Source organism: Wolffia australiana, chromosome 3 (genome assembly GCF_029677425.1).
Source record: "Wolffia australiana isolate 7733 chromosome 3, ASM2967742v1".
In the NCBI taxonomy this organism is placed as follows: domain Eukaryota; kingdom Viridiplantae; phylum Streptophyta; class Magnoliopsida; order Alismatales; family Araceae; genus Wolffia; species Wolffia australiana.
This window is the reverse complement of record NC_135837.1, coordinates 5931594-5951221: the sequence shown is the minus strand read 5'-3', so window position 1 is coordinate 5951221 and position 19628 is coordinate 5931594. Positions and strand designations below refer to the sequence as shown.

The 19628-nt window shown below is 39.0% G+C and overlaps 3 protein-coding genes across 5 annotated transcripts; 2 read left to right on the top strand and 1 right to left on the bottom strand.

The window, feature by feature from the left end:
* Positions 1-931: 931 nt before the first annotated feature.
* LOC144700757 (heavy metal-associated isoprenylated plant protein 39-like) lies at positions 932-3264 on the bottom strand. The gene is made up of 3 exons (XM_078572262.1): positions 3086-3264; positions 2892-2967; positions 932-1415 (listed from the first exon to the last, which is right to left on the bottom strand). The coding sequence occupies exons 1-3, from the start codon at positions 3095-3097 to the stop codon at positions 1108-1110; spliced, it is 396 nt and encodes a 131-aa protein (XP_078428388.1). The 5' UTR covers positions 3098-3264; the 3' UTR covers positions 932-1107.
* Positions 3265-12468: 9204 nt separating this feature from the next.
* On the top strand, positions 12469-18098 carry BPG2 (P-loop containing nucleoside triphosphate hydrolases superfamily protein). Of its 3 annotated transcripts, none has more exons than XM_078572259.1 (4): positions 12469-13878; positions 14516-14683; positions 15422-15747; positions 17958-18098. In XM_078572259.1, the coding sequence occupies exons 1-4, from the start codon at positions 12514-12516 to the stop codon at positions 17962-17964; spliced, it is 1866 nt and encodes a 621-aa protein (XP_078428385.1). In that variant the 5' UTR covers positions 12469-12513; the 3' UTR covers positions 17965-18098. The 3 variants fall into 3 exon arrangements, with proteins under 3 accessions (XP_078428385.1, XP_078428386.1, XP_078428384.1); XM_078572260.1 differs by lacking the exon at positions 17958-18098 and adding an exon at positions 16472-16490; XM_078572258.1 differs by lacking the exon at positions 17958-18098 and adding an exon at positions 16277-16385.
* On the top strand, positions 18076-18717 carry LOC144700756 (oleosin G-like). Its single transcript, XM_078572261.1, has one exon. It carries the CDS (start codon positions 18087-18089, stop codon positions 18540-18542), a length of 456 nt encoding a protein of 151 aa, XP_078428387.1. The 5' UTR covers positions 18076-18086; the 3' UTR covers positions 18543-18717.
* The last annotated feature ends 911 nt before the right edge of the window (positions 18718-19628 follow it).

Here is a 19628-nt window from a genome sequence, read left to right as displayed (position 1 = left end):
TATGTAACTCTTTTGAGAACTTTTTATCATCTACAAAGTTTCCCTAAATTTTAACTGCGATTATCTCTAATGTAATCCAATTTTTGATTGCTGAGAATAATTAATAATGATACAATATCATTCCCATTTCAATTTTATATTTTGTTATTTTATCTTTATTGTTATTTATTTTCCTCTATTATTTCGACTCTAATCTAATTTCCATCCTTCTGAAATTGGCTGCTCTTTTTAATCATTTTAAAGCTTTTAATTTTTTTTATCCATTTTCAAAGCTTTAACAAGTCGGTATTTTGCGGGCACGTATATTTCTAATTACTTATCTTTTTGGCATTTTCTTTATTTTCCTTTGATTTCGGATGTTTTCTTTTTGAAGGAGTTGATGGAGCTGCTTCGAAACGATTCTCATGTTGAAAGAAAATTAGATAGAAAAGTTTTTCGAAGTTTAGCATGTCTACGAACTTTCTTTCTTCTGTCTTATTTTTAATGATAGAAGAAAGGTTATCCTAGGACACCCTTATACCCTTTAAAAATTAACGAATGGTATATCTAGCTTGCTTAGGCTATAGTGAATATTCATAAAAGCACCGATTTATTCATTTTCACCCAAATACCTTGACCTTCAACTTTCAACAGCTCCTTCAGATTACCTCCAATCTTGATACGGATAACGCACAAAAGGAATTAGCTTCTTTGTGCTTCTCGACTTCTCAATCCAAGAAAATGATTTCTTTTACGGATAGAAAATAACACAAGTTCTTTCAGTTCTACGTGGTTGAGATATTAACTTCGTCAAGCTTGACATTAATTCTTAAACAACGTTTGCTTTAGGAATTCTCCAACTCAATGGTGTCACACTGTCTCTGTCGCTATCCCTTTCTCACGTTAAACAAAGTTGAATAGTGGCAACTGAGAGGGGAATGATGAGGACAAGTTTGTAATAATTCAGCATCTGTAGAAATAACCTACGAACAGAGGCGGAAAATATGCTTCATCAAAGAAAAGGATGAAAGAATAACTTGATTTACATAGCACTCTCCGAAAGCAGCGCCGATTGAATTTACATGAGCTGCGGCCACTCAACTCCGATCCTGTACAACAGATTAGGTTTCAGCAGATGACGCAGGAATTGGGGTCCTCTTCTTTGCTGATAACCGTGTAGTGTGTGGTCAAGTGGGGATTGTAGGCTCGGTAGAGCTTCACGAGCTCTGCGAGATGCTCCGCAGAGTCCTTCTTCGGCTCCTCCTTCTTTGGGTCCCCCTTCTTGGGTTCCGCTTTCTTGGGTTCTTCCTTGGGACCAATGGTGATAATATGCGCGTTCCAGCGCTTTCTGAGCTTCTCCACAACCTTGACGGGGTCGATCGTGCCGATCACGGTCATCTTCTTCTCCTTCATGTCCATGGACATGTAATTGATCCCTGGAGCAGACAATGAAGAAGAAGACGATCAGAACATCCAAATATTACCGAGAAACAACAACGATATATAAAGATAGATTTATAGAGAGAAAGAGAGAGATTGATAAGTAGATAAATAGATTCATTGAGACAGAGAGAGATGGACAGAGAGTGAGAGGAGAGAGAGGAGAGTGGGAGAGAGAATGGGGAGGGGGAGGGAGAGAGACACAGAGAGAGAGAGAAGAGATGGGGGAGAGAAGAGAGAAGAGAGAGGAGAGCGTGTGTGTGTGAGAGAGAAGAGAGAGGAGAGGAGAGCATGAGAGAGAGAGAGAGGAGAGAAGAGAGAGGAGTAGAGAAGAGAGATGGAGTAGAGAAGAGAGGAGAGCGTGAGAGAGAGAGAGAGAAGAGAGATGAAGGAGAGAAGAGAGAAGAGAGAGGACAGCGTGAGAGAATGAAGAGAGATGGAGGAGAAAAGAGAGAGAGAGAGAGAGTGAGAGAGAGAGAGAGAGAGAGGGAGAGAGAGAGAGAGCGAGAGAGAGGGAGAGAGAGAGAGAGAGAGAGAGAGAGAGAGAGAGAGAGAGAGAGAGAGAGAGAGAGAGAGAGAGAGAGAGAGAGAGAGAGAGAGAGAGAGAGAGAGAGAGAGAGAGAGAGAGAGAGAGAGAGAGAGAGAGAGAGAGAGAGAGAGAGAGAGAGAGAGAGAGAGAGAGAGAGAGAGAGGGAGAGAGAGACAGAGAGAGAGAGAGAGAGAGAGAGAGAGAGAGAGAGAGAGAGAGAGAGAGAGAGAGAGAGAGAGAGAGAGAGAGAGAGAGAGAGAGAGAGAGAGAGAGAGAGAGAGAGAGAGCGAGAGAGAGAGAGAGAGAGAGAGAGAGAGAGAGAGAGAGAGAGAGAGAGAGAGAGAGAGAGAGAGAGAGAGAGAGAGAGAGAGAGAGCCAGAGAGAGAGAGAGAGCGAGAGAGACAGAGAGAGCCAGCCAAAGAGAGAGAGAGAGAGAGAGAGAGAGAGAGAGAGAGAGAGAGAGAGAGAGAGAGAGAGAGAGAGAGAGAGAGAGAGAGAGAGAGAGAGAGAGAGAGAGAGAGAGAGAGAGAGAGAGAGAGAGAGAGAGAGAGAGAGAGAGAGAGAGAGAGAGAGAGAGAGAGAGAGAGAGAGAGAGAGAGAGAGAGAGAGAGAGAGAGAGAGAGAGAGAGAGAGAGAGAGAGAGAGAGAGAGAGAGAGAGAGAGAGAGAGAGAGAGAGAGAGAGAGAGAGAGAGAGAGAGAGAGAGAGAGAGAGAGGGAGGAGAAAAGAGAGAAGAGAGGGGAGAGCGTGAGAGAGAGAGAGAGAGATGGAGGAGAAAAGAGAGAAGAGAGAGGAAAGCGTTACAGAGAGAGAGAGAGAGAGAGAGAGAGAGAGAGAGAGAGAGAGAGAGAGAGAGAGAGAGAGAGAGAGAGAGAGAGAGAGAGAGAGAGAGAGAGAGAGAGAGAGAGAGAGAGAGAGAGAGAGAGAGAGAGGTTTCTGGGTACCTGGGAGGACGGAGACCGCCATCATTGCTTTCCGCTTCTCATCGTCGTCGGCAACATCCACCGTCACCACGATCTTCTGTAATCATATCGAATCATTCCCCGTTAGATGAGTCCATCGTTTAAAGTTATCATATTTTTATATTGAATTCCGGGGGGGGGGGGGAACGAGAGATAATATTTGGAGGGAGACGTACCTTCTCTGCCATTAAAAAGCGCCTTACGAATCTCCAAGCTGGTTTCTCTGAAAGTGATTCTTTTTTGACGAGGGAAAATTTAACGCACAGAAGAAAGAGATAAGAATGAAGCTTAGCGGAGAGAAAATTCGGTGGCAAAAACTTGGGGCGTGTGATGTGGAATAGCAGCGGATTCAGTGGTGCAGATTTATCGGAGAAGGAAAAGGAAGAAGCTGACTCTAAGACACTCGCCGGCGTGGAACCTAAGTTACGCTAACGTGTTGAATGGGTCAGAACGATCCGGGAACGCGGATGGAATCTCTTTCTCTCTCTCTCTCTCTCTCTCTCAGTATGTGAACGAGTATTTTTCTCTCCCATTGGAAGTCAGCGTCACTCTGTGTCTTCTAATTCGGCGGCAATAGACTTTGCGATAGCCAAAGAGTAAGGGAGAGAGGGAGAGAGGGAGAAAGAGAAAGGGAGAGTCCGAGGAAGTGGATAATGCTACGCTCAATGCAGTAAGTTTTGGAAGCATCGACGGGGTAAAACCAGCCGCGTTAGAAGAATAAATATTTATAGAAAATCAGGGTAGTTATCATTTATGTTCGATTGAATTTGGAAAATTCGCAGCCCCGAATAATGTCCCTTTTCTTGTCTCTGGCGTCATAAATATTCGCTTCGTCTTCTTATTTAATGACATAGTCTCTTTCTCTCTCTTTGTTTCTCTCTTTGTTCGTGTACACCGGGTAGTGGTTCGCAAAGTTATTGCAGCATCCAAACCATTATCGTCGTAAATATTATCTCTGGTCTTCCGATTATAATAACCAAACTTAGCATTTTGCTCTTCTATTTCAGTCATTTTTGGGGCACTAGCCGGGGATTGTTTCCCGCACAGTGGACCGTCGGACTTTTGTATTTTCAACGTTCGAAAATGACAAAAAATGTCGCCCAATTAAGAGGACCAAAAATGGTCAAGTAGACTAAAGCGTGTATAGGTTAAAATAAGTCTCGAGAGTGTATTCTTTAGTCTCAAAGAGGTAGGTTTCTTAACGAGGAAGAAACGACCTCCATACCTACAACACATTCGAAGCACAGAAAGATAACTGCGCAGGTGACCGGTTCCTCTTGTTAAATCTTTACTAGCAGAAACTCAAGGTAATCCCTTTTTACCCCAATTCTTCCGATATCGGAAGAATTGAAAACAAAACTTACTCTATAATCGCCCTGTTTCTCTAACATTTGAATTAACTTACCATCTCCCCCAATGCTTGTGCACAAGCTCTGTACGTGTGTACCACACTTGAATTGCACGGATTGCATCTTTCAAAATTCATCGCACGTACATACATATATCACGTCATCGCATCACATTTCAAAATTGCACGGAACGCTCTGTACGTGTGTTCCAGCCTTTGGAGAGACTCCTTGTGCAGTGGCACTTGCCGGCTGGTGGCCAGCTACTACTTCTTGGTTACTACAACCCCCCTTTTTTTGGTCTTCTCTTGTTTTTCGTTAATGCATTTTTATCCCCTGCTCAAATACAAAATACCACTAGAGTCAGAATTAATGCAATTAGAGATAGTACTTTCAAAACATATTCTAGATTACATAAAATAGCCTTAAAATTAGGTAGAATTTCGGTAAGAATGGTGATTTTAAGTTTTTCCAGAATAAATGAATGGAATGGGGTTTTATAGTAAAATAAGGATAACATCAGTAAAATGATGCATAGAATGACTCTAAGATGTGTATATTTTAAAAACTCAAAATCACTTCATCAATCATCCTGATAACTTGGGAGTCAATTTTACCTTTCATAAAGTGGTAGTTAATCTCCATGTGTTTGGTTCAATCATGTTGAATAGGATTGGGGGCCGAGCTGATTGAATATTTTTTATCGAAGGGTACTAGGTTGCAGCCGCGAGAAACCCAACTCATGGAGGATGCCATGAATCCAAAGTGTTTCCCAAATGCCCTTACTAAGATCTTGTATGCAGCTTCAATGCTAGATAAGGGCATATCACACTGCTTGTACGCCATGAATCCATGCAAGAGTAGTACCCAGTCATAGAATTGAGATAACAACCTACGCGCCAGCTTAATCAGAGATGCTAGAAAGTTTGAGATGCAATGCCATACATCCGGTAAAGATGAAGCTATGCCAAATAGTTCCCTTCAAGTGATGTAGAATCCCATTGGTAGCCTACAAATGAGATATTTTAGGATGGTAAGTATTGTGGCTAAATGAGTTCGTCGATCAGACACTAATAGGTGAGAGAAGCAGTGTTCAGTTCATTAAGGCGCTGTTTAAGTTTGAGATTTACATCAATGGGGGAGGAGATGTGTTGTCACTGTAGATAACCACTCTCATCGAGAAGATGATAGATATGTTTCTACTAAGATATCATGATACAAACTGACGAATGGCTGACCTCAATGCCAGCATTTGAGAGGAGCTATGCTTTTAAGGTCGAATTGATTAGTTGGTGACTTAAAGTAGCAATCCCTCCGGAGTACTTTTCGGTGATAGTTTTATCATCAATATATACACTAAGAAGAATGATATAGTCTAGCAATCATTAATAGAAAAGATTGTGATCCCCATTCGACTGATGATACTTAAGTTGTTACATTGCCTGTGTAAATCACTCAAACCCCGATGCATTAAGGATTTGTTTGAGTCCATAGAGAGTCTTATGAAGACAATATATCTGGGATCTCGTAGCCATGATGTGGCTTCATGTCAACTTCCTTGTCGAGATGATAGTGTAGAACTACAGTTTTTACATGAAACTATAGAAGGTCCTATTTCTGATTAGCTTCTAAGGAAATGAGGATTCAGATGCTTGTGATTTGGTAAGTAAATTGAAGAGCTGAGTTAATAGATTCAACTGCTTTGTTTTTCCAGCTTGACTATAGGGAACAGGTGCACTGAGGCTGATGACAACCGAGAAGAGCAAGGAGATCTCTTCAAGTATACCTGAGCTAGGGGGGTGGACATGAAAAACCAAAGAGATTTAGTAAGAGTGTCCGTAAGATGAATGTGCAAGTAAGCTGTAAATATTATAACCAGGTATGATTTCAATGGTTCATTGAAGACTCTAAAATGGATGGATTACATAAATTTGGGTCCCTAAAAGTGGATCACAATGATCACCCTTAAAGAGACAAGTTGAGGTCAGTGTAACCCAGTGAACTTAAAAAGAATAAAATCAATCATAAATAGAAAAAGGCACTTCTTTCCCCCTCTTAATGCATTTTACAACAACTTAAGGTCTCATAAGATTTTAATAAGTTTCATCTGTTTAGAATTTTAACTATAAAACTACACATGATTATGTATTGTTGATCTGAGCAAGCTCAATGGCCAAAACAAACATCCAAATAAAGCTATGATTTGGGAATATTTAACCAATAGTTTTCTTTATATATTAAATTTTGTGTACGAAACATAAACATAAACATAAGCAGAATTGATCTAATCATGTTATTACTTTGTTGTGTTATGTTAATTTGTTGTGATATTGTTATTCATGCGTCTTTGGGAATGATGTGAGAATATGTAAAGGTGATATTAAAGGGGTTTGAAGATCAGAAATATTTTTCATCTCAATTTGAAAGAAGAAATTTTATAATGACATGAAAAAACTTTAGTTGCTTATGTTTTGACACAACCTCGATGATTTGCAGCTGCAGGCGAGCTACTCCTCATCTCTATTGCTCTTTGTCAATTTACCAATAACCCCAAAAAACATCTTGATGGATCTGAAACACGCCTTATTTCACTAGGCCTACCAATTTTAAAGATAATTTTTACATAGTTTAGTACATAATTTTAATTACCTAGAGATCACAAATGAATAAATGGGAGAAATAGAGGGCTTTTCGGAAATTTTAAGGTAAAATAGGAGGGATAATAAAGGTGATTGCGAAGCAGAAGGTCATCTATCCAAAGATTTTTCAGATGGGGTCAAAATAAAATTGTGCAAAAGCAGAGGGGTTTTACTGCGAACTTTGTTGATAGGATGAAGGCCAAAAGGATCAAACGCCGTAGATTACTCCATATTCAAGTCAGGATATCTGAAGATCCAACCCTCAGATTGAGCTCAAACTTTTAAGGCTAGTTTTTCATTGTATCCTCTTTCAATCCAGATTGATGGGTTGACCAGCAGAATATTAAAAAAATAAAATTAAGGAAAACCATGGGGTAAAAATGGAATTATGTCACCCCTCTATTCTAGGTATAAATTCCTAATTTTATTTCTCTCTTTCATTATTGGATCATTGACCATAGTCTGCACTCAGGGTATTTTATTTGATTTTCAGTTTCTATCTTAATTGATCTTGATTTGGGTTCTCTTAAATAGTATTTGGCTAGGGCAAAATGTGCTAGGCCTTATCATGATTCAAACAAAAGTAAGTTAATGATCAAATTCTATTATCAGACAGAAAAATATCATAAACATTAGATGGATAACCTATTCCTTGCCTTCCTATGAATTGCTACATTCTTCACCAACATCTAATATTTAAACACCCTATATTAAGTACTCTCTTTATCTCATTACACTTCTGATTCTGGATCTTCTTTTGAGGATCATGTTGAATGAAGTTAGGACCTGTATTCTCTTCATTTTTGCTCATATATCCTAACTTCATCTTCTCAATTCTTTTCCCATAAGATCTCTAATGATCTACCTTTTTATTTATAAAGGAAATCAACATAGATCATCCATACTGAATCACAGAGATCTGATGTTCCCTGAATATCATATCCAATCAATATTAAATATATTAAAACTCCATTCTAAATATCTTCCTTATGGACGACCCCTCTGCTCCTCATGTACATCTTAAGATAGAGGATGCATTATACATACTATTATATAAGTTGATTTCAAACTACAATAGTACTTAATCTAGCCAATAACAGTAAAATTCAGCTTATCATTATTTAGAGAATTAAGCTTTACTTAATCCCACAAATGTATATCGATAAATAGTTGTAATATCTCCAAAAAATGGATGTTAGAAAATTCCATAACATACCAAAATAAATGAAAGTCATAGTGCATATCAGGTCATAACAAATCTGCAAATTTTTTGGGCCATCTGGCCAACTATGCCACATAACAGTAGATTCAAGGAAGGCTGGGCCCACATGATTTTAGCTTTTATCATGAAGAATCAAGTGGTACTTACTACATATGCAACTGGTACAATGAGGAAATTGTATGTGATAGTTTTGCTACTCGGAAACTCCCCATATAGCAGATTTTTCAACCTATAAGGTATGTGATAGTTTTCCACATACCCAACCTGTAGACTCTGAATGCCATCTAAATATTATCCAATATTTGATCTTCTTACTATATAGTCTCAGTAGATGAGAGAGAAATCTATGGGAAAAAGAAATAGGGGGCCCAGTATTTTGCTATCATGGACATCTAAAATGGGTGCACCCTCTACTGATAATTAATTGGGAGGCTTTCAAAAAAGACATTATGATTTAAGTATATTTAACAACATCCTTAGATTGTGCTTGTGACCCTCTAGGCGTATAAAGCATTCAAGTTTGTATAATTAAATTTATTGGTCATACTTACTAAGTTGGTATATCAACACATATATTAAATAATCAAGGATCACTTAAACCCAATCAATAAGTTTGGTTTCTAGCCCATAAGTACCAAACTACTTTCTTGTTCTCATGCAGGTGTATAGTAATAAGGAACTATTTCATGGATCCTCTACTGCCATCATTTATCATATATTTATAATAGTTCATCCATATGACCTGGGGTATGGTTAACCACCAAACCCTAATGTGTGGCTCTAGTTAGTATATATGCACAACATATATCATATTCTCCATTACTCTACTATCCTGACCACATATTTCAAATGCTCTTATTTATGGAGACAATATCCTCGTATATAGAGGGTGGGTGATCCTACATTCACCACTTAGTCACCTTTGTATACATTTTGCTATATTTGAGCTAAGTTTAATTCAAATATTGCGACCAGGGACTCGTCAAAATATAGCCATCCATCCACAATATGTCTTTGGTGTCTCAAATATACAGACAAATAACTATGGCATGAATCAACATGACTGACGCCTACATATAATACCATTCATGGATTCATATGGATATATATTTTGACTTAGAAAATCACATCTTTACGAATATTATATCAGAAAGAAATATCTATAATACCTGGAACATTAAGTTCATCTCAGGACTTGTGTGCACTTATAAGATCTTGTCGTGGTTTCCCACTCATCATGATGTTAGTCTTTAGATTTCTAAGCATGTGCTCAATGTGGAAACATTGGAATTTATTTAAGGCTCACAATATCCATTAACTTTATTTTAATGTGATATAATAATATATTTTTTCCTTTACTTAATTGGCTGTATGTTTTAGAAAAAATGTTGGGATCCATATCATAAAAACCATGATATAATCGATAACTCCTTGAAAGAGAATATTAAATATTTAATGCATTCTATGCGGCACAAAATGAAGTTATGCAATCAAAAACTCTCAACAAGTTCAGATGACCATCGCACCAAAAAACCCACCAAAACTAGCCTGATCCAATATGTTGTTGCCAGAATCCAAATACATCACCTATGGCTCTGATACTAATTATTCAAAGTTATACGGTTAAATACATAGTATTTATACCTTTCTCTGCTGGTTCCCTATTGGACCAATTTAAAAAATAATGTCAATTTAATTAAAACCAATGGTAATAGATATTTTGTATGATGAATACAAATAAAGTTTTTGAAAAACACTAACTATGTAGATAATCAATCAATCTCAGATATCAATCCAATCGTTACTATTGATCGTCTAAGTTAACCCAACATCTTTATGTCTTTGTAGATTATCTACATTTCATTTCATAGAATTTGTATTAGAATATAAACTTACGTAGTTCGTGATTTGTGTATTGGATTACAAATTCAATGGGATCTTGGATATTGTATGAGATCCACAAAAGGGCTTGCTCGTTGGAAGCTATAAATTATGTATTAATGCCTGTTCGAAATTAAATATAAATATCATTATCATGTCAAACATAAAATCATTACATCTCAATAACATCTATATACTTATTCATGTAACACTCAATGGTACTTTTTTAAAAAGCACAAGACCATTGACCATGAGTAAAATTAGGCTTAATACATTCCGATTTATAAATATAGAATAAATTTGACATCGTTGTTAAAGCATCAAAATCACCTTTGTTATAAAAAATCTCACTATTATGATGACTAGGAAACCTCATTATGTGAATGTATATTATGTTTAATGTTACGATCCCTGAAATTCGTTGCTCATTATTAAGTTTAATAACCCTCAACTTATATGTTCCTCCCTCTTATTGTACTCATAAAATATGGAAAATATCAAAATAAATAAGTGTGCATATTTAGATCAGAATAGAAACTGGCCTTCGTTACAAGTTTAAGGAGGGTGGCACTAGAATTAAAGCATATATTTTTTGCTTCCAAGTTTTTCTTTATGCAAGAAGGTCCTTTCATTTTGGCTTCCAAGTCTTTCTTTATGCAAGAAGGTCCTTTCATATTGGCTTCCAAGTCTTTCTTTATGCAAGAAGGTCCTTTCATATTGGCTTCCAAGTCTTTCTTTATGCAAGAAGGTCCTCTCATATAAGTTTGAAATATATTGGAAGTATGCTAACATGTTGGATGTAATTTGGCTTTCAGTCTGCACTTCATACTTTCCAAGTTCCTCTTTGTTTTCGTTGAGTTTCACCCCTCACAACTCTCAATACCAGATTTTTTTCACTAAGACATATCTAACTCAATATCTCTTTCTGCCTCAAGAAAAACTCATTTAAAATCGTTTCTTTGTCTGCCTATCATCAACTGAGCATAAAACGTATGTAAATGTACCATGCTACTAAAAATTTGATACATCCTGCTCTCATGAATCAAAAACTGTCTTCTATTCATGTCCACTATTTACAATACACTAATTACTCGATTCAACTAATAACCCTATAATCACCTTCTTTGCACTCTCTTTACAATTCAACAAAATAAAACATAAATACTGAAAGTGGAAATTTATTATACGAGTGACCTGGAGAGTTATGGTTGGAAGGAGATTTCGAATTCTGCCTTGTATTCATGTCCACTATTTACAATACATTAATTACTAGATTCAAATAATATCCCAATAATCACCACCTTCGCATTCTCTGAAACATTCAATAAGATAAAACATAAATGCCCCAAGTAGAAATTCTCCGAAATGCGTGACATGGAGAGTTATGATTGGGAGGCAATTTCAAATACTCCCTTGTATTCATGTCCACTATTCACAATACATTAATTACTAGATAAAATCAAATAATAACCCAATAAACACTCTCTTTATAATTCAACAAAGTAAAACAAAATACCCCAAGTGGTAATTCATTGATACGAGTGATGTGGAGAGTAATGATTGGCAGGCAATTTCAAATACTGCCTTGTATTCATGTCCACTATTTACTATACATTAATTACTAGATTCAGAAAATAACCCAATAATCACCATCTGCATACTCTTTATTTTTCAACAAAAATAAAACATAAATACCTGAAGTAGAAATTAATTGCATCGGGCGACGTGGAGAGTTATGATTTGCAGGCCATATCAAATACTGCCTTGTGTTCATGTCCACTATTTACAATAAATGAATTGCTAGATTCAGAAAATAACCCTATAATCACCATCTTAGCACTCTCTTTATTATTCAACAAAATAAAACATAAATACCTGAAGTAGAAATTCATTGCTACGAGTGATATGGAGAGTTATGATTTGCAGGCAGTTTCAATTACTGCCTTTTGTTCATGTCTACCATTTACAATAAATTAATTACTAGATTCAGATAATATCCCAATAATCACCACCTTCACGCTCTCTATAATTCAACAAAATATAACATAAATACCCCAATTCAAAATTCACTGAAGCGAGTGACGCGGAGAGTTCTGGTTCACTATTTAATATACATTAACACCTTTGCACTCTCTTTATAATTCAACAAAATAAAACATAAATACCCGAATTAGAAATTCACTGAAATGGGTGTCGTGGCGAGTTATGATTGGCAGGGGATTATAAATACTGCCTTGTATTCATGTCCACTTTGCGATTATAAATACTGCCTTGTTTACAATACATGAATTTATAGATTCTAATAATAATCTAATAATCACCTGCTTTGTACTCGCCATATAATTCAACAAAATAAAACACAAATACCGAAAGTGGAAGTTCACGGAAATGGGTGACGTGGAGAGTTATGATTGGCAGGAGATTTCAAACTCAAAAACTATAAATACCGGCTCTCCGCTCTTATCTTCACAGAAGAAGGAAGAAGGCAAGCTCGACCGAGCTCGAGCTCAGCAGCAATGGCGGACGTCTTCTCCGCCCTCTCGCCCTCTCCCCAAATCCAAGCTCGCCGACGACCCCTCCAATTCTCCAATCCTTCTCAGAAACGTCAGATCTTCTCCTTCCTCCGTCTCCATCAGACGACGAATTCCACGTCTAGGTCAGTTTTCTCTTGCTGTTGCGTCGCGCAATCTCCGACGAGATCAACGAAGAAGCACGGCCGCCCCTCCCAGAAGATCGCGCTCGTCAGCGAAGGACGCGACGATGACGAAAACCGCGATGTCTGCCCCGGATGCGGGATCGTGATGCAAGATGCCGACCCCAATCTTCCCGGCTTCTTCCAGAAACCGATCCGCCTCGACGAAGAACCGATCGAAATTGAAGATTTTGTCGATGTTTCGGAAGAAGAAGAGGAAGAGGAAGTAATTGACGGATTTGATTCGGAGGAAGAGGATGATTTTAAGGATGATTTTGAGGATGATTTCGAGGATGAGGAAGAGGGAGGGGTTTTTGACGGGGATGACGGATTTGGGCCTGCTGGGGTCGGCTATGGAAACATCACCGAGGAGAGGAAGTCCAGAGAGAAGCTCTCCAAGGCGGAGAGGAAGAGACGGGCGAGAGAAGAAGAAGCCAGAAGAATCGAGCAATCCGCCGGCGACGTCGTCTGCGCGCGCTGCCACTCGCTGAGGAATTACGGGCAGGTGAAGAACCAAGGATCGGAGAATCTCATCCCGGACTTCGATTTCGACCGTCTGATCTCCGTGCGGCTGATGAAGCCCGCTACAAGCGCTCCGGTGGTCGTCATGGTCGTCGATTGCGTCGATTTCGACGCTTCATTCCCCAAGCGCGCGGCTAAGTCGTTGTTCGAAGCCATGGCCGGGAACAAAGGTAAGAATTCAAGGCTGCCCAAGCTCGTGCTCGTCGCTACCAAGGTCGATCTTCTTCCTTCTCAGATCTCTCCCGCGAGATTGGATTCCTGGGTGAGGAACAGAGCGAGGGCCAACGGGGCGCCCAAATTGAATGCCGTCTTCCTCGTGAGCTCTCGCAAAGATCTGGGTATTAGAAATTTGCTCGCTTTCATCAAGGAAATTGCCGGTCCTCGCGGGAATGTTTGGGTTGTGGGTGCTCAGAATGCTGGGAAATCGACGCTGATAAACTGCTTTGCGAGGAAGGAAGGAGTGCCCATCACACGACTGACGGAGGCCGCTGTCCCTGGTACGACTTTGGGGATTTTGCGAATTGGGGGTGTTCTTCCGGCCAAGGCTAAGCTGTATGATACGCCCGGTCTTCTTCATTCGAATCTGATGAGCATGAGGCTTAATCGCGAGGAGCAGAAGATGGTTGAGATCAGAAAGGAGCTTCGGCCGAGGACTTACAGGGTCAAGGTAATTGGTTATCTGCGAGTTTCTTCGGCGAATTCTCCTGGGTTTTGCGGTCCTGGGTTATGTTTTTTTCTTTGATTTTTGGTTCATTCTTGGTTCACTGAATTTGATGCAAGAGTTCGGAGTGTTTTTCAGAGATTTATGAGATTTTCACATCATCGATTTATGCCTTTTCAGTTAAATGTTTGATAAATCTGTAGATTCGCGCGTCAATCGGGCTCCCAAATATGTTTTTGCCATTCATAGTGTTTTTTTTGAAAATTTTCATTCATAGTGTTTTTCAAAAATATATCAAGATCAATGGGTGTTTAATGTAATGCCATCGATTTATATTCTTTCAATTAAATGCTTGATAAATTTGTAGAATTTGCGTTTTAGTCGGGTACCTTTTTCTTCTGAATAATTCCCAAATTTGTATTTCCCATTCATAGTCCTTGTCAGCAGAATTCAATTTTTATCTCTCGTCTATTTTAGAATCCACTCGGGCCAAAATCATGAAGTTTCAAGATGTTATGTTCTTCAACATTCAGTTTCTACTTTTGGCCCTTTGCAGAAAATACTAAACTTTATTATTTTTAAATATAATTTCACGAGTAGCAAGAATTTACATATATATTTAATTTATTTTCCATGGTAACAGGCCGGGCAGACTATTCATGTTGGAGGCTTGTTGAGGCTGGACCTGGCGCAGTCCTCTGTTACCACTGTTTATGTCTCAGTGTGGGCGTCTGCCAGCGTGTCTCTTCACCTTGGAAAAACAGAAAACGCAGAAGAGATCTGGAGCAACCACGTCGGCATTAGACTTCAGGTGAATCCAAAATTCATCCCCTCGCAATTATTTTTGCTAAAAATAAGAATCGGACTAGTATTTAGAGAGAATAAAATGATTGAAGATACCATCGTTCACCTCATATTCCTATCACCAGCCTGTTGGTCTGATTAATGTTTCCCTCTCTAGGATTAAATGTCGAATGAGAAAAAGAAAAAGAATATATATATATATTTCTCAAAATATTCTGTATTTTGTGAACGTGATGACGGAAATATTATAAAGTATTCATGATACTAACTGACGTGGTTAGTATCGTGAGTGGTATCTGGCGGTATGTACTTCGCAAAGGGGAAGAGACTCCATTAGTGGGGTGGACGTCGTCGATTCAGTCTACGGCTTCAAAATTATATCTTTTCCTGCCCTCCAATGCGGAGGGCTACATCTTTAAAGAAACATATGGGAAATGAACAAAAGACAATAACGCCATTAGTGGGCTTAAGATAGGGTAGACACCATATCAATTACTATAGGATTATGAATTTGGTTTAAAAAGACACCAAATGAAATTAGATAAACAATCCAACATTTCATAATGAATGCAGAAAAATAATCATTCGAACTTTAACGTTATAAAATACGATGTTTCATTTCATGGAATCATGAGCAGTGTTCTTATTCCAAACTTTGGGCAAACACAGGAACATGAACTAACTATGGCCATGATGTTTGCAAGATTCTATTTTTACTGAAAAGATTCTTGTTCTATGTGTGCAGCCTCCTATTGGGCTGGATCGGGCGGCTGAATTGGGCCAGTGGAAACCTAGAGAGATAAAGGTGTCAGGGGTCAGCTGGGAAGTGAACAGCATAGACATCGCTGTAGCCGGGCTCGGCTGGCTATCTTTTGGCTTGAAAGGAGAAGCCACCTTCGTTCTCTGGACTTATGAAGGCGTTAACTTGACACAAAGAGACCCGCTCGTCCTGGACCGGGCTCGGTTCATTGAACGGCCCGGATTTCTCCTCCCAAAAGCCATCTCCGATGCTCTAGCAAAGCAAAATAAGCTAGAGAGAGAAGCCATGATGGAGGAGGAAGAGGCTTCAATGTAAGCACCTTTTGGGTTTGATATTTTTTCCTTCTACCATGAATTAGCCTGTCCATTTCTACGGGTTTTACTTTTTCTATTTATCTCTTCTATTTAAGAAAATAAGCTTGAGGTTGTTGCATGATCGCTTCTCTCTTGACACCTAAAAAAAATACTCCTTTTCTGGTATTTTGTCAACTGACCATAGTAGATATTTCTTTTTTCCTCTACTTTGTTCTTTTCTTTTTATTTCTCTTTTCATCGGTAACTAACTCTGATATCTCTCTTTAACTTGCTTGACTATCTCCATATTCCTGGCTTTGATTTTCTCTCTCTAGGCAGCCTTTTCTATCTATTTAGCTATATATCTATCTCTTTCTAGCACTATCTCTCTATCCCCCTCTCTTTTTAGATATATTTATAGAATAATCCCACCTTCGAATATCTAACTTTTCAACTGAGCCCATTTTTGCTTTCCATCGGGCTTTAACCGTCGTTTATCTCGTCCTCAATTCAAATTAGTTTTATCACTCTAATCTCAAAACCTTAGATTGTGTGTAGGGTTCAGCATCAACATAACACTCGACCCGCCTGGTCATGGTTGGGTGGTTATGTCAAGATGGTCTGAACCGATGTTGATCTGACCCCAGACCTGCACTCCTAAATAGGTTGGCTTAGTTGACCTAATTGCTGTTTGGGCTAAACCTACCAGCAGTGTTTGACGCTCTAATGTCCCGGTATCCAGATGAAATTGAGACGATTTCAGATGCCATTATCGGATACCGGATGGATATCTAAAATTACGCTGATATGGGATATTGAGCACAGATGCCAAATGGATAAGGATGGTGGTGGATGATAGTACTGAATATTGAATATTGGACAATCGATATATCGAAGATCCAAGTATCGGTTTATTTTTATATGGAGACGTTGTCCGGTATGAAAGAAAATGAAAGATAAATCTCTGTTGAGTTTGTCCATCAGTGTATCACTTCTGTCTCTTTATATTCCTTTGATGATTTCAACGTGTCAAACTCATTTGAATATTTATTAACTAACTTCACTATGAATAATACTATTCGTATGCCGAAGAAGATAAAGGCGAAATAGTTTAGTTACATGTTTATATGTTTTTTACAAGTATGATAAATTATTTAAATTATATTTCAACATATGTTTCAAATATCAAAAAATGATACTCCATATCTTGACCCAACCCCTGAAAAGAGGGCTGACACTGATACTGGGGTGTAGAACAATATCGGTTATTGCTCCTGTAGCTACTGATATCCAATGTCGTCATCCAATATCTGGATATTGGTTAAACTGGATATCATATTTTTTTTCATTTTCAATTGATATCGGCATCAGAAATCTATGTCTGAATGCCCTATTGGGTTGTTAGTCAACCCATTAATTTATGGTTGGATTGATTTACCATCAATCTAGGTTGACCTCACCCTCAACCTGCCCCTCTAAGGTGAATCAATTTTGTCTGATCCATGGATCACCCGGGCTAACCCAACACAACCCAACCACTAAATTTAATACTCTCTCAATATAGCCAGAGAAATAAGACTAGGGTATTGGATACAATTCACTGTCATTAATCCACATTGGCCAGAATTTTGTCTTCCAACAAAGGTCACACTCAAACTGCCCTGTTTGGGAAGGGTCCTTTTAATCAACCCCTGCACGATTAAATGGTGGATATGGCAGACGAGCTAGTCTGACCTGACCGTCTGACATTGAGTCCAAGGCTCGGGAACAAGCAATAGACGACAAACTAGGACAGACAGAACGGGACGGAACAGCATTTCAGGCAGTTCCATTTCATCTCCCTTGGACGGAACAGAATCAGACGACTTTACATATATAAAACCCTACTAGGTGGTGTCCAGGGCATGACTGGATCGATCTACGAGTACAACCCTTGGGTTGGTCCTTCCCAACACCGTGTTTTTGCCATTTCAGTCTGTTTCATTCCATCTCCCTGGGACGGAATCGGATGGCTAAACAGACGAAGGCCGGTTGTAAATCTAGAATAAATACCGCTGGTATAAAAAGTCCCGTCATCCGTCCCTGAGCATTGCCACTCTCTCAGTCTGGTTTCAGATACAGGTCTAGAGAAAACAGTCTACAAAGGTTACATAGCCATAGATTTACTTTTTACTTCTTTTTTTTTTAAAAGGGCAACTATGCATAATTTGTCTTTTTTTTAAAAAAAGGTTCTAGAAGACCGAAGAGCTCACACGTGTAACCGCATAGCCGACACGTGTGTGGATGTCGAATCCTATAAATACTCTTTCCCGCCGTTTCCAACAACCTTCTTCTAGAACTCGCCATTTCTTCGCTCCATGGCGGATCGCCCTCCGGAGCGAGGCGTCGCGGCGATCTTGCGCAGGCTGGTGGATCGGTCTCCAAATTCAAGCCAGGTGCTCGGATTCCTCACTCTTGTAGTTTCTGGAGCGATCTTGCTGTTCTTCGCGGGATTAACCCTCACGGCGACAGTCCTGGGAGTTATCTTCTTGACGCCTTTGGCAGTGTTAACGTTTCCTCTGTGGATGCCGGCCGCGGCGGTGGCGACCGTGGTCACGGTGGCGGTGGTTTTGGCCGGCGGATCTGGCGCGGCGGTCGTGGCGGCGGTTTCCTGGGGGTATAAATACTTGAGAGGTGGTCATCCGATTGGATCCGAGAGGTTAGACTATGCTCGTAGCCGGATCGCCGACACTGCCGGCCATGTGAAGGAGTACGCGAGGGAGTATGGCGGTTTTCTTAGGGGCCGCATCAAGGATGCCGCTCCCAGCGCTTGATCTCGTGGCAAATGATCGGTGAGAAATCTGTATACGTTTTCGCTGATCTGAGAATAATTCGGAGTGTTCGTAGCTGTGTTCGTGTATTTTCGGTTCAAGTTCTGTTTGGGGAGACGTAGTGTGGTCGAGAAGGCAGAGAGTTATTTTAAAATTAGTCTTTATTAGTTTTATTCGATTACCTTTTGCAGAAGACGCAATATCCATCTTCTCAGATCCGAGAGAGTAAATTAAGGAAAAATTCGGAGTGTTCATAGCTGTGTTCGTGTATATTTGGTTCAAGTTCTGTTTGGGAAGAAGTAATGTGGTCAAGAAGACATAGAACTCTATTAAGTCCAGTTTTAATTAGTTTTATTCGATTTACCTTTACCAGAAGACGCAATATCCATCTTCTCAGATCCGAGAGAGTAAATTAAGGAAAAATTCGGAGTTTTCATACCTGTATTCTTGTATTTTTGGTTCAAGTTTTGTTTTGAGAGCAGTAATGTAGTCAAGAAGACAGAGAATTCTATTTTCCTTCTGCAGGAGACACAATATCCATATTCTCAGACCTGAAAATCTCAATTGACGAAAATTTCGGAGTTTTCGTAGTTTTATTCATGTATTTTCGGCTCAAGTTCTGTTGGGGAGCAGTAATGTGGTCGAGAAGACATAGAACTCTTTTAAATGCAGTTTTAATTAGTTTTATTATATTTTCTTTAGGAGAAGATACAGGATCCATCTTTAATGGGCTTGCACATTTTATTGTCTCATAAATGTCAGTTAATTCCAGTAAAGCGATTAATTTATGATAGTAAATGGGATTAAGACAATTATTTATACGTAAGCCCTAATGCAGTCCTCTACATTTGACTTAATTGGAATGACGTAAGACGAATAACTCTATTCACAACTTTATTCAAACATAGAATCATGGCCAACAATACAAGTTCAACCGTCTAAGATGGGCATTAGTTTTAATATTAAAAGTGATTTAAATTAAATGAACCTACTATTAGGGAAGCTACCAATTATTTAAGAAATTATTTGATTTACCAGAGTTTGGCATCATGGTCTTAAATATTTAAATTTAAATGAAATATTTTGTGC

Excerpts from the sequence above, each read along its gene's own strand:
- LOC144700757 (XM_078572262.1), bottom strand. Across the intron at positions 1,416-2,891 it reads GGCGGTCTCCGTCCTCCCAG|GGATCAATTACATGTCCATG; the intron begins GTACCCAGAAAC and ends TGTCTGCTCCAG.
- BPG2 (XM_078572258.1), top strand. The coding sequence starts at position 12,514 with ATGGCGGACGTCTTCTCCGCCCTCTCGCCCTCTCCCCAAATCCAAGCT. Across the intron at positions 13,879-14,515 it reads CGAGGACTTACAGGGTCAAG|GCCGGGCAGACTATTCATGT; the intron begins GTAATTGGTTAT and ends CCATGGTAACAG. Across the intron at positions 15,748-16,276 it reads GAGGAGGAAGAGGCTTCAAT|ATTGTGTGTAGGGTTCAGCA; the intron begins GTAAGCACCTTT and ends TCAAAACCTTAG.
- LOC144700756 (XM_078572261.1), top strand. The coding sequence starts at position 18,087 with ATGGCGGATCGCCCTCCGGAGCGAGGCGTCGCGGCGATCTTGCGCAGG.